General features: G+C 37.2%; 1 protein-coding gene across 8 annotated transcripts in view; it reads left to right on the forward strand.

Annotated features, from left to right (window-relative positions):
* Window positions 1-6,933, forward strand: part of KCTD15 (potassium channel tetramerization domain containing 15) — a 124,756-nt gene extending 117,823 nt beyond the window's left edge. For all 8 annotated transcript variants that reach the window (XM_056525796.1, XM_056525802.1, XM_056525800.1 and 5 more), the window contains exons 4-5: window positions 1,631-1,936; window positions 4,900-6,933. In XM_056525796.1, the coding sequence (XP_056381771.1) occupies window positions 1,631-1,936; window positions 4,900-5,052 (459 nt within the window). In that variant the 3' untranslated portion in view covers window positions 5,053-6,933. The remainder of the gene's footprint in view (window positions 1-1,630; window positions 1,937-4,899) is intronic.
* The last annotated feature ends 7,601 nt before the right edge of the window (window positions 6,934-14,534 follow it).

Here is a 14,534-nt window from a genome sequence, read left to right on the forward strand (position 1 = left end):
CAGATTAGATATTGATGCCTATTCACCAGATAAGCCATCATTTTAAATGGTTGGATAATCATTTAAATAGGTTAATCTGTCCTGACTAAACCTCATTGTTCCAAATTGTGGAGCACAAAATGCAAACATGTCAGGAGCATGATATTATTTATACTTATTCTTGGATCATACATATTGATACTGCTGGTATAAATGACAATGAAGGAGTAAAGGATGGTCAATCTGAAATAAGAGTCAATAGCTTGTCCTCTGGAAGCGGCCTATTGATCTTCGCGCCAGTTAATACCAAACCTGTGTTTCTCCACTCTGTATAAGAGGAACGTGAAGTTCTATGGGCTCCCAGGCATCTGTAATTTCGTTTGCTAGGGGCTGAGATGTGTAGGTAGCTAATTAGCTCCTGGTAACTGTGTAAATGGAAATTCACTATTAGAAGTTCAATCCCATCTTCTAGCATGACTAATTTTTGAAAATTATAGTTTTTGTATATGTTCATTTGATTTCCTAGTGCGGAGGAATTTAATATATGTTAAATTCAGAGACTTTTTAACAAGGAGAATGGGACTAGAAATATCAGCTGCTTCTAGCTCATCTCATGTGCTTTTAAAATGGGACAAATCTCTTCCTACATTTACAGAACTGGTAACTGGATACACAAACAGTCGATGAAATATTTTCTGTTATTTTTTTATAGTAGTTAATACAGTGATGTTTTCACATACACACAATTGCTGTGATCTATGACAGTCCTTTTTGGCTTCTTTATTTGCAGGATTTTAAGGTACAGCTCAGTGTCAGGTATAGATAGGACTGATTTCTTCCGTTCACAAATCTATTGCTGTTTGGGCATCACTGAAATGTGTTGATATCTAAAGCCTGATCTATGGGGATGTTGTAAGAAATGTTTAACAAGATGAGAATCTGCTTCTTTTGAACTAACCAATTCACATTTGTGTCTAACATAAATACTAATTCCTGGTGACGAATGGGTGGTAGTAGAGAACCCTCCAAGGTATCCTAGGGCAACAAGTAAGACCTACAATAATACTTCATGCTAACATAACAGGAGGTTTTGGCATAATGCTATCTGCAGTCCAAATTAAATTAAACACAAAACACTTTATGATAATAGGTCACCAAAGACAATAAAAAACAAACTATGGGATACACAGCAATAAAGGCTTAAATAACTAGATGTTGCTATCAATAATACACTAGGTATCATAATACTTAAATTTATTTTGCAGATACAGTACATAAAGTGCACAGTGCATCACAGCCACAATAGTAGTATCGGTAAGTCGAAACCAATAATCATAAATAATGTATTGAAAATCGCAACACAGTTAACACACAAGACACAACACAGAAATAACTAACTAATGCAGACATGCCAGGGAACTATGAGAGTGACTATGACTCGAACTCTCAGAAAAGCCATTGCCTTAAATATGATATGTCCTAAAGTCAGTTAAGTTGCTCAAAATGTTGCCATGAAGATAGTCATAGGGAGTTATTCTTCACCTGCCCAAAAGCTATCCAACATTCTATTCAAATGGTTTTTGAAAGGAGTGTTAGCAAGTGCCAAGGCTTGAATAGATATAAATTTACTTTTCCTTTCATGTGATCCTAGGAATTTAATCTACTATATGAAGAAGCAAAATACTACCAACTCCATCCTATGGTGAAGGAACTTGAGAGGTGGAAGCAGGATAAAGAACATCGGAAGCATTTCCAGCCATGTGACTGTCTAGTGGTACGAGTTACTCCAGATCTTGGAGAAAGGATTGCACTCAGTGGAGAGAAAGCATTGATAGAGGAGATCTTTCCTGAGACTGGAGATGTCATGTGCAATTCTGTAAATGCTGGTTGGAACCAAGACCCAACACATGTTATCAGATTTCCACTCAATGGCTACTGCAGGTTAAACTCTGTACAGGTAAGCTATATCTATAGAAACCATTAATTATGGTTTGTTCTTGAATTATCATCATGTACTAGAACAGCACTAAATTATTTCTGTTTATGTCGTTGGGTGGGAAACCTTAATAAAGTTTATATTTAGTTTGACCCTTGATTTTAGGAAAGTGCTAAACATATAGCCTGTGGGCCCACTACCCGTTCCTGGTGAAGATGTGACAATGAAACATATGTAAGCATGGACATGTAAGCTGAGCATGCACTAACTAGGAACAATACTAAAATCCAAGAGGGCAGTCAAGTAATTTTACATTCCCAGAAACTTAGTTGCAGATCAAATGATGGGACAAAAAAGAGAGCATGCATTATTTTTTTGTCCTGTCAGGATCCTGCAAAATGATGGCCCCCATTAAAGTCAGTGGGGCCTCTAGAGATCTGTTGGTGTTAATCATGCTGTGGACTGTCAGGCTCCCTTAACTCCTCCTGAATGGCTCTGAGCAGAGCCTCCAACATATATAAACATAGTCTAAAATGTCTATAATAAATTATACATTTCTAAATGTTAGACATATTACAGGTCTAGATCTTTTCCTGTAATAGATTATTTCTTATGGCTGCTTTTTCAATTAAAAACATAAATCCCCTGAATGACAACAAAGGATTTATATTGGTCTTCACTTGAACTATTATGCAAGCCCATTTTGAGGTTACTCTAGGCGACTATAAAGTAATGTACATATAACAATTACTGCATTACACCAGCGTGCAGGAAACTTTAATTTATATAAATAAAACTATAGCATTTTTCTCATTGCGTTGACAAAACGTGATCAGCCTCCCATACGCCCAACAACCCAAATAAGAAAAAAACGTTCTGCCATTTCAGAGATGCAACAATGTATTAATGCATAATTTATGTCTTGCTCATAATTAAATGATGAAGCCTGCGGTATGGACTGTAAAAAAATTGATGTTTTTTTTTTTCTAAAGGAAAAGTTCCTATAAAAAATTGCCCATGGACTGTTAACCAATGTATGTTACTACATAACTAGGATACAAGTTTTATGGTACTTCAATAGTAATGAAATAGAAAAATAAGTACCCCATTTTTGGGCTACCAGTTAGGTATATGTACCGTATATTATGAATATGATAAGATGTTTTTCTGAAAAGAGACACATCTTTTCTCTGCCTTTTACATTGGAAGTAATATCTCAATATGCAACTGTGGGTCATATCCCAGTGCACCCAAAATAAATACAGGCAATGAACACTTTATAGGACGACTTCATCTACTGCAAGCAAAAACCACATGTATTCACATTTATTTGATGTTATTTGAAGTGTGATCAAGGCCTTGTGGTTCTAAAAAATGGGTGTCATGTTCAAGTCTTATATAAAGCTGTTCACCACAGGTGCAACTGCTGAGGGCCTGGTTGCAAAAGCCGCATAAACTACAGTTATGGCTCAATGAGTGATCATGTAACTAATCGCACCAAACTGTGCTTTGCAGCGGCTTTAGAGAGGGGTCCTAAATATAGATCTCATCTTTACGATGCATATATGGATGCCCATATAGATAAAGGTTATCCTGGGGAGACAACTTGCAAATTTTGTTCCTAAGTGGAAGGTCAAATTAAAAGAATTTGGTAGGCATAATTCATTATATGGGAGCATTAACCATCTAGAATATAGAAGATAACATCTCTTTTTCAAGCTGACAACTTTCTTGTAGAAAATGTAATACCATTAGATATATTGGCTTTAATAAAATAAATATTCCACCTGGTGCAGTTACAGGATTTCCCAATGCCTGGTTCAGAGGGTTTACATTATGGTATAGTTTTGCACTTGCAATTCATCAGGACTGTAAGACTAAATTTGTACTTTTTTGTCAACTGAAAATTGCACTGGAGGATGAATTTGTTTTTGTAAAAATAACATGTATTAGGTAGCATTGTATATATAATCCCTCAGGTGTATTTACTGTCTACAGTACTGATATAATCATAAATAAGTCACTGCCTCAAGATCAGAATATCTCCCCCCCCCCATTCTGTTCCTGTTCTACTGAATGTATATACTTCTGTTACTGGTCTGTGACCACCTACTTGTTTCCATTTCTTCTTTACAACATGGCAGTGTTCTTACTAATATTTTGAGTGGATGAATGGATAGGTTGCGTACGTAAAACCACTATGATTAAGCAGTATGATTTTGTATACAAATGTCTTAATCAAAGGCTCAAGTATAGTTATGATTAAGAGTTTAAGTCAGAAACAGATATGGCTGTACATCCGCAACTTGTACTATGATATAATTAATTCTCAATGAAATGTAAAAAACTAACAGGTTGTTAGTGTTTCTTTTGATCATAACGTCAAACCTGGTAAGAGTGGGTCCCTTTTTTCAGAACATAATTTTTTAAAAGCACAGCCCAAAATTGTAAGCTTGGAAAAAAACTACTTAAAAAAAAATTTGACATGTAACAATATGTGAAATCAGAGGGGTGTGTATTGGGGGCATTTTAATTGCTTATTATGGCATGAAGTACAAGTGCTTTATGTGCCAAATACACATAAAAAATGCAGTGTGAACTTTGTTTAAAGCACATAAGCATAGTGTTCCTTGATGCTTGTAGCATTTATTAATAGACAGAAAATAAAGAGAGCTTCTTAGGTGAAGAAACAACTGGAAACGATTCTTCTTACATGGTTTCCTTGCACTCTAAATTAGTCGACATGTATTGTAAATAAATGAAGTACATTATGAGCTTTAACCATATATACTTTGTATTACTTCATATTAAAAATTTAACTTTTCACAAGAGATGGGATTCTTAGAATTTATAATTGTCTATTGTATATTCCATTTGCAGATTGGTGCACTGCCATGCTGAAATATCTGAGTTGTAACCACAATGTGAATTCTATTTACAATGAAAAAATCTTTATGTAAATTTGTTCTCTCTTTTCTATACAGGTCCTTGAAAGACTCTTTCAAAAAGGATTTCATGTTGCAGCTTCTTGTGGAGGTGGTGTTGACTCCTCACAGTTTAGCGAATATGTACTGTGCCGAGAAGATAGAAGGGTGCAGCCGAACACAATGAGGATAAAACAGGAGCCTCTGGACTGATGGTTCCTAAAATGTCCTTGTCACCATTAAAGTGTTCACTAGTCCTTGATGTGAAGAACCTCAGGACCTAAAAACAGTATTATTAGACTTCATATGACTTTTTGTTGCCAGTTTGTGATATTTTTGAACGATATCTATTCACATAACCAAGTGAACAGCCGGTTCTCTCAACGGATGAGGCCCTTATCAATGGCAAGTTCATCTCAACAGCTGTGCTGTGAATGACAACCTCGGTAACGTGGATACGTTTACCCATATCGGATTGTTGCACTACAACCAAGTGGCCAATCAAAGATGAACACAAAAGCATTTAGCTGGTATAGTCCAATGAACCCGTCCCCAATAATGAAGATATTACAGGCACATGGAATGAGCTGCATTGTCTTTTTATAGATTTTATGTGTCATGCAGATTGCTTGTCGCAATCATCTGATTATTTGAACGTCTGTTCCCTTGAAATGAGAAAAGGGATTACTTTTATAGCCTCTCAGATGGATAATGTGGATATATAGGACTAAGCAACAATAAAATGTTTGACTAATGTAAAGCTGAACACCAGCCAGAAGCCAGCTCAGAGGCCCTTGTGGAAATTTGGGGAGTCCTAAAAAAATTTAGCATTTTTTATTTTTACATGGATTTCACTAAAAGATATAATTGTCATTTATAATTATAAGATTCTTTCATTCTTGTTCTTCCATGAACATGTGAAAGCTTACACAGAAATCATGGGTGATGATTCTGTGTAAAAGCAGAGGCAGACCTGTTATCATAAACCAGAATGTAACCATTGTATAATCCTATAGCCCTGTCCAAGTGGAAGGAAATTATTGATAGGGTGGGATAATGCACTCAGGCAACAATACAGGATATGAATTTATTAATGTACGACCTTACTGATGAATAGGCTTTCTGATCCCAATGTAGTCACTATCAATGAAGCCCAAGGAGGACTATCACAAATCCCCTTTTTTAGTGCGTTCACATTTTTATATCTGATTTTCAAAGGTAAAAATTTAGGAAGCGTATACCTTTTACTCTGAAGGAAAATTTTTATAGTTGCACCCAGGTAACATCCATGAAAAATCTAGGAAGTAGGAGGTTCAAAATAAAGCACTCCATATTCAAATATACATATGTGCTGGATTTCCCTTTCTTCATGTTTTTTCTTAGTCAGGGGACAAATCTTGTAACTTTTTGAAACTTTAAAGTCCATATTCCCTAGGAGTTGCAGCAGGCATATCAAATGAATGTTCTTTGTTTCCAGTTGGCTTAAAGGCATCTCCAAGCAGGTGGAAATAAACTAAGCGGGCATGTAATAAACTTTCAGAAAGCATTTTTGAATACTGATGGTGTAATTGCTACCACCAGACTAGTGTTATTAAAGATATGCTGGGGTTCTGTCTTGGTGACAGATGTCTTTAGAGGACTCCTTACCAAGCAACATATTACATGTTAGGGTCTTTATTTTCAGTTAAACAGGTGCATTGATTCACATCTTTGTGTGACATTCATACCTGGCTCTCCTTTAAGTCTGACAGATCACTTTTTAGTTTGGCATATGCTCTGAAATCAATTAGAAAGAAAAACACTAGGGAGCGGCTGCAGTTCACTTCCCAAAAAGAGGCACTCCGGAAAGAATATATTGTATGCAATAGTGTAACTTACACTTTGTGAGTGGCCAGAAAGGACCACTCACAACTTGTTCTTGCGTAACAGTTATACAGAAAAATCTTCTCAGGTTGCCGCTACACTCCTTTCTGGTGAGGTTCACTCACCCGACATAGAAAACTGGGAAAGAAAAACGAGGAGCGGACACACCTAATCCTTCAATGCCCTAATGCACACACATATTGCCGGTGCACTTACTTCACCGAGGGGAGATTGGTCCGTGTTGCTCCCCTCGTGCCGGATTGCTTGTAGAATACACCTGGGCACCGGTAAGCGTCACTATTTCTTTATTCTTCTCCTTAGCTCTGAAGATTCATATAGACCGCAGACACTTCTTTAAAGAAACAGCATTTATTTCATACAATAAAATTGACATCCGACGCATCGCAGAGTTGTCTCCTTCCTCAGGGAATGAGGGACATTTGTCAATTTTATTGTATGAAATAAATGCTGTTCCTTTAAAGAAGTGTCCGCGGTCTATATGAATCTTCAGAGCGAGAATAAAGAAATAGTGACGCTTACCGGTGCCCAGGTGTATTCTACAAGCAATCTGGCACAAGGGCAGCAACACGGACCAAGCTCCCCTCGGTGAAGTAAGTGCACCGGCAATATGTGTGTGCATTAGGGCATTGAAGGATTAGGTGTGTCCGCTCCTCATTTTTCTTTTTCTTTCCCAGTAGTTTGGCATATGGTGGCAGTTGTCACTCTTTGGGGAATATACGTAGCCCTCTGCTACATCACTGTGCCAAGTGATTTAGTCCAAGTCATAGATTTTAGTGTTAATGACGTTTTTCCTGTATTAGCCACCTCATCCCCGCTTAGTTTATGGCTGTCTATGATGAATATGGACTGCTGGTTGTTTCGGTAACAATACACATTGCTACATACTATATTTAAAATATAGGGTACTTGAATATGGATTATCTAATGGATAAAGAAGGGTCTCAATGTATCAATGTTAGTAGTGAAGGATTTTAAAATGTAATACTATGGTTTCCATAAACACACTACATATATGGGGCCATTAACACTATATTAACTATACAAATGGCCTCAGGTAAACAATTCTAAATGGAAAAAAAAACTATATTCAGCGTTTTATATCTGTATGAGTCTGGTGCTGCATTCAGATCTGTATATATTATATGTAGAATTGTATATTATACATTATTGTAAAAAACTATTGTCATGTACTTGTGTATACATATTTCTAATATAGTAATTCATGCCATAAACATTTCTGTATAGTAAAAAAAAAAAAACTAAATCTCAATGTTTTAATTTGTTTTTGTTTACTTTTTATCTTCTTTTTGGCTTTTTTATAACACCAAACAACCAATAGCATTTAAACCTCAAAACTAATATCATGCCGGTCAATGTCACGAAGCCTGACCAGCAATGACCAATGATGTTAGCAGCAGATGCTTTAAGTCCTGTAAATTGTGAGATGTGGCCTCTTCTCAAATGACCCAACACATATAAGAGATCAGATTGAGATTTGGCGACCAAGTCAGCTAATCAAACTATTTCATATTTTAAAAACATTCCCGAGCAGTGTGGCAGGTCATTATCCTGCTGAAAGAGGCTACTACCACTAGGGAGCACTGTTTCTATGAAAGGGTGGGTATTCTTGGTCTGCATCAATTTTTAGATAGGTGGTACGGGCCAAATTTACATCAACATGAATGCCAGGACTAAAAGTTTCAGCAGAACATTGCAGAGAGCATCACACTATCTACACACCAACTTGCCTTCTTCCTATAGTACATCCTGGTGCCATCATGCCCCCAGATAAGCAACCCATATCTATATAAATGATACATTATTTATTTTTTATTGTTAGACCAGACCACCATCTTCCACAGTCCTGTTCTTATGCTCATATGTCCATCGTAGGTGCTCTCAACAGTGGAAAAAGGTCATTTTAATAGTCAGATGGAACTGGCTACTGTAGCAAATTGTGCTACAGTAGCTCTTTTCCCTAACATGCAGGATAACTTTTGCTCCCCATGGGCATTCATGAGACTTGGCCACTCATGATTTTGTCACAAGTTACTACTAACCACTGCATTCTGGGAAAAACTCTCATGACCTGTCATAGAGACAAAGTTGTCAAAGTTGATCAGATCATTATGCTTGCCAATTGACTTGCTGTATAATCTCTCCCTTGACATGTGCTGCTGTTATGAGATAATCAATGTTACCTCACCTATCAGTGGTTTATAGGGGTACTCCGGTGGAAAACTTTTTGTTTTTTTTAAATCAACTGGTGCCAGAAAGTTAAACATATTTGTAAATTACTTCTATTAAAAAATCTTAATCTTTACAGTACTTATTAGCTGCTGAATACTACAGAGGAAATTATTTTCTTTTTGGAACACAGTGCTCTCTGCTGACATCATGACCACAGTGCTCTATGCTGACATCTCTGTCAATTTTAGGAAGTGTCCAGAGCAGCATATGTTTGCTATGGGGATTTTCTCCTACTCTGGACAGTTCTTAAAATGGACAGAGATGTTAGCAGAGAGCACTGTGGTCATGATGTCAGCAGAAAGCTCTGTGTTCCAAAAAGAAAATAATTTCCTCTGTAGTATTCAACAGCTAGTAAGTACTGGAAGGATTAAGATTTTTTAATAGAAGTAATTTACAAATCTGTTTAACTTTCTGGCACCAGTTGATTAGAAAAAAAAAAAGTTTTCCACTGGAGTACCCCTTGAAGGGCAAGTTTTCATGTCAGATAATAATCTAACATGCATCTCCATGGCAGAAATCTGAGGCTGAACAAAATTTTTACTCCCCTGGACCCAAACAGGGATTAGCTCATGTGTCATCCATGGGGATCATCATCAAGTGCATGTACAGTGTCTTGCATAAGTATTCATCCCCTTGGCCTTTATGCTCATTTTTTCTATAGTTGCATAATGGGATTCAAATAGACATACATAGACTTTTACCATTTGTTTAACAGAACATGCATTTTAAAAATACTTATTATTGTGTCACAAACAATAATGAGAGCAAAAACATTGACATCTGTTGGATCAGTCAATACTTGGTAGAACCACCTTTTGCTGCAATTACAGCTGCAAGTCTTTTGGGGTAGGTCTCTACCAGCTTAAAAGATTAGGCTAGAGAAAAATAACTTATTCCCTACCCAAGGATGGGGGATAAATTATAGATCTTAGTTTCAGCCGACTGCCGGGACCCTGTGCATGTTTAAACTCCTTCACTGTATTTGCAGCGACCACTTCTGCAGGAAGTTTTACATTCTGACTTGTTTCCCTGTACTTGTTGAAGAGAAGCATCCCCAAAGCAAGATGCTACCACCACCATGTTTCACTGTGGAGATGGTGTACTCAGTGTGATGGGCAGTGTTGGGTTTCTGCCACACATAGGGGGAGATTCTCAAAGAATTTTGTGTAAAAAAAATAAATAAATCTATTTCGCACCAAAATGTTGGAGAGAAAAGTATCGACCACATTTTCAAAGATCTTTGTGCCACAGTTTACACTGTTCAGGTCAGTTTTTTAAAAGTGGGCGTGGCCACGTATATTGTCTGCTTTACATGATATTTTCAAAGGGGTGAGAGTCCAGTTTACATCAAAAATTTCACATCAGCTTTTTGATAGTGTAGAAATCACAGAAATGGTTGTAGTTTTATTGTTTTTGTTTTCTTAGTTTTTTGGGGGAAATGTAATTAAAAAAAATATATATTTTTTTTCTTGGTCACTGCACCTGCACTCACATTTAAACTCAGAAATGTTTTATTTATACAGTTATCGCTTGTCTGGACGCTAGTAACCATGGAATATTTAGTCGATTTTTCTGTTATGTAAAATTTGTCGAAAAAATCTGCAATTTTGGTGCAAAAACTCATCAATTTTGGCGCAACAAAATCTATATGGCTGAAATTTTGGCGCAAAAAAACTAAATTTTCACATATTTTCATATTTTAAGAGCAGCACAAGAGACCTTTGAAAATGCAAGGAGAAAAAAAGAGGTGTGAATAATATCGCTGGAACATGAATTACAAGAGTTTTTGAGAATCTACCCCATAGCGTTTTGCACTGAGGCCAAAAAGTAACATTTTGGTCTTGTCTCACCAGAGCACCTTCTTCCACATATTTGCTGTGTCTCCCACATGGCATGTGGCAAATTCCAAAAAGGAGTTCTTGTGGCTCACTTTACACACTCACTTATCTCCTTGCTACTCTTCCATAAAGGCCAGGTATACACGACTTATAGTTGTCCTGTTGTCTGGAGAAATTCTCCCACCTTAGGCTGGGTCCACACTACGTTTTGTCCCATACGGGAGCGCATACGGCAGGGGGGAGCTAAAAGCTCGCGCTCCCGTATGTGACCGTATGCGCTCCCGTATGTCATTCATTTCAATGAGCCGACCGGAGTGAAACGTTCGGTCCGGTCGGCTCATTTTTGCGCCGTATGCGCTTTTACAACCGGACCTAAAACCGTGGTCAACCACGGTTTTAGGTCCGGTTGTAAAAGCGCATACGGTGCAAAAATGAGCCGACCGGACCGAACGTTTCACTCCGGTCGGCTCATTGAAATGAATGACATACGGGAGCGCATACGGTCACATACGGGAGCGCGAGCTTTTAGCTCCCTCCTGCCGTATGCGCTCCCGTATGGGACAAAACGTAGTGTGGACCCAGCCTTAGCTGTTAATCTTTGCAGCTCCCCCAGAGTTGTCATGGGCCTCTTAGTTGCTTCTCTGATTAATTTTCTCCTTGCCCGGCTTCCTAATTTAGGTCGATGGCCTTGCCCTGGTAGGTTTGCAATAGTGGCATATTCTTTTCATTTTCTGAATGTGAATTTTATGGTTCTCTATGAGATGTTCAAAGCTTGAGATATTTTTAATAACCACTCCTGCTCTGTTCTTCTCTACAACTTTATCCTTGACCTATTTGGTGAGGTCTTCCTGCTGCTGTTTGTTCAGTAACGCTGAACAGAAGTCTGTGCAGGAAAATGTACGGATCTCTCAGCTGACCGGGGGGGGGGGGGGGGGGGGCAGAGTGCAATACCAACAAATTCCCTGGCTAATAACTCACGATCGCAGGGGGTTTCGCAAGTGAGACATGGTACGATCATTTTTTACATGTCTGATCGAAATGTCAGTAGTACAGTAATGTACTAATGTTATGGTTCACTGATGTATAGAGGAAAACCGCTTCCTGTTCGTGCACTATACTATTACAGGCAAATCATTTGATCCTGTATAGTTCTGTTAAGGTGATGTTTGTATTGCTGATTTCTGTTTTTTAAGAAATGATGGTTTGCCAAACTTTATATAAACACTTTAGTCTTAAATTGGCATTATCCTCTATAAAAATAAAAACTCGCTGGCAATATTTTCTACTGTGAAATCATAAACCCTGTGCCCACATTATTGCAGTGCACAGCTGACTGATATAATACCAGATGAAGTATATAAAATAGTTCCTACTACTACAGGTTACCTTTTTCTGTCTGAACATGTACCAGGTATAGAATTAAAGGTTGTACATGTGTTAGGAGCCTGTATGGCCAGATAATAAGGTGACAGAATGGATGTTACCACTGGCAATGATCTTTAAGTGGAGATGAGTAATTGCTATCACTTGGTTTACCAGCTTGCATATACACCATCTAATACACTGAGAAGATAATATATTCTTAAATTCACTAAAAGTGAATCTCAAAACCAGCAAAAAAAAAAACTATCACCTATCCCAGCGTCTGGCAAATTCTGAGCTAATTTGTCAATCAGCAAAATTTGACAATTATAATTATAGTCGCTGGAATATCCTTTCACGGCCTAAGGGCACATGCACACTATGGAAATTCAGCTTAGAATTATTCTGTGTGGGATTCAACTGACAGCAGCCTCCAATTGTTTCAAAGGGATACTGCTGCTCTGTACACACAGCGGAATTCCGCCACAGAAATTCTGGATTCTGGACCCAAACATGTTCACCTTTTCTGTTGAATTCTGGCCAGAACAGGATTTTCATCCATGGGGACATTAGTGCCAATTCTGCTATTGCCTGCTGCACACAGAAACTTCAGCCATTTCTGGGAGGAATGAATTACAACCCTGAGACCATAAGCCTTCAAGCATAAAAAAAAAAGGGTGTGAGATTTCATTTTAGGAGATCTAACATAATTTATTAGTAAAGGAGTACAGGATAAGCTCAAACTTTGGTCAGAGCTTTAGCATGTGAATGTATATAAGCAGGCAGAGGAGACCCCTCTATATAAGGGCATTTATGAAGGGCAATACGATTAAAGGGGTATTCCAGGCAAAAACTTTTTTTTTATATATCAACTGGCTCCGGAAAGTTAAACAGATTTGTAAATTACTTCTATTAAAAAATCCAATAGTTATTAGCTTCTGAAGTTTTCTGTCTAACTGCTCAATGATGATGTCACGTCCCGGGAGCTGTGCATGATGGGAAAATATCCCCATAGGAGCTGCACAGCTCCTGGGACGTGGGTCATCAGAAAGCAGTTAGACAGAAAACAGCAACTCAACTTCAAAAGCTAATAACTATTGGAAGGATTAAGATTTTTTAATAGAAGTAATTTACAAATCTGTTTAACTTTCCGGAGCCAGTTGATATATAAAAAAGTTTTGGCCTGGAATACCCCTTTAAAACAAAACCTTTGGTTATATGCTTTTCTTTTTTTTTACTTTAACCCCTTAAGGACCACAGGTTTTTTGGTTTTTGTACTTTTGTTTTTTCCTCACCTTCTAAAAATCATAACGCTTAAAATTTTCCACCTACAAACCCATATGAGGGCTTGTTTTTTGCGCCACCAATTTAACTTTGTAATGACATCAATAATTTCACCACAAAATCTACTACAAAACCAGAAAAAAAATATTTGTGGGGCTAAAATGAAAAAAACAAACAAACTGAATTTTGTAACTTTTGGGGGCATCCGTTGTCTACGCTGTGCACTATTCGGTAAAATGACACCTTATCTTTATTCTGTAGGTCCATACGATTAAAATTATACCGTACTTATATAGGTTTGACTTTAACTTTATGCAAGAAAATTTGTAGATTAAAATTGTTCTCTTTTGACCCCTATAACTTTTTTTTTTTCCGTATAAGGGAATATGTGAGGGCTCATTTTTTGTGCCATGCCATGTGAAGTTTTTATCTGTACCATTTTTGTTTTTATGATTTTTATACATTATTTTAGGGTATACAAAGCTACCAAAAATAAGCAATTTTGGACTTTGGTATTTTTTAACGTGTACGCCATTGACCATGCAGTTTCATTAACCTTATATTTTTAAAGTTCGGTCATTTGCACACGCGGTGATACCACATATGTTTATTTTTACTATGTTTATATTTTTTTATGGAATTTGGGAAAAGGGGAGTAATTTAAACTTTTTACCCCTTAAGGACCCAGCCATTTTACACCTTAGGACCCGGCCATTTTTTGCACATCTGACCACTGTCACTTTAAACATTAATTACTCTGGAATGCTTTTAGTTATCATTCTGATTCCGAGATTGTTTTTTTTGTGACATATTCTACTTTAACATAGTGGTAAAATTTTGTGGTAACTTGCATCCTTTCTTGGTGAAAAATCCCCAAATTTTATGAAAAATTTGAAAATTTTGCATTTTTCTAACTTTGAAGCTCTCTGCTTGTAAGCAAAATGGACATTCCAAATATTTTTTTTTATTCACATATACAATATGTCCACTTTATGTTTGCATCAAAAAATTGACGTGTTTTTACTTTTGGAAGACACCAGAGGGCTTCAAAGTTCAGCAGCAATTTTCCAATTTTTC

This window comes from Hyla sarda, chromosome 6, assembly GCF_029499605.1.
Source record: "Hyla sarda isolate aHylSar1 chromosome 6, aHylSar1.hap1, whole genome shotgun sequence".
Taxonomy (NCBI): Eukaryota; Metazoa; Chordata; class Amphibia; order Anura; family Hylidae; genus Hyla; species Hyla sarda.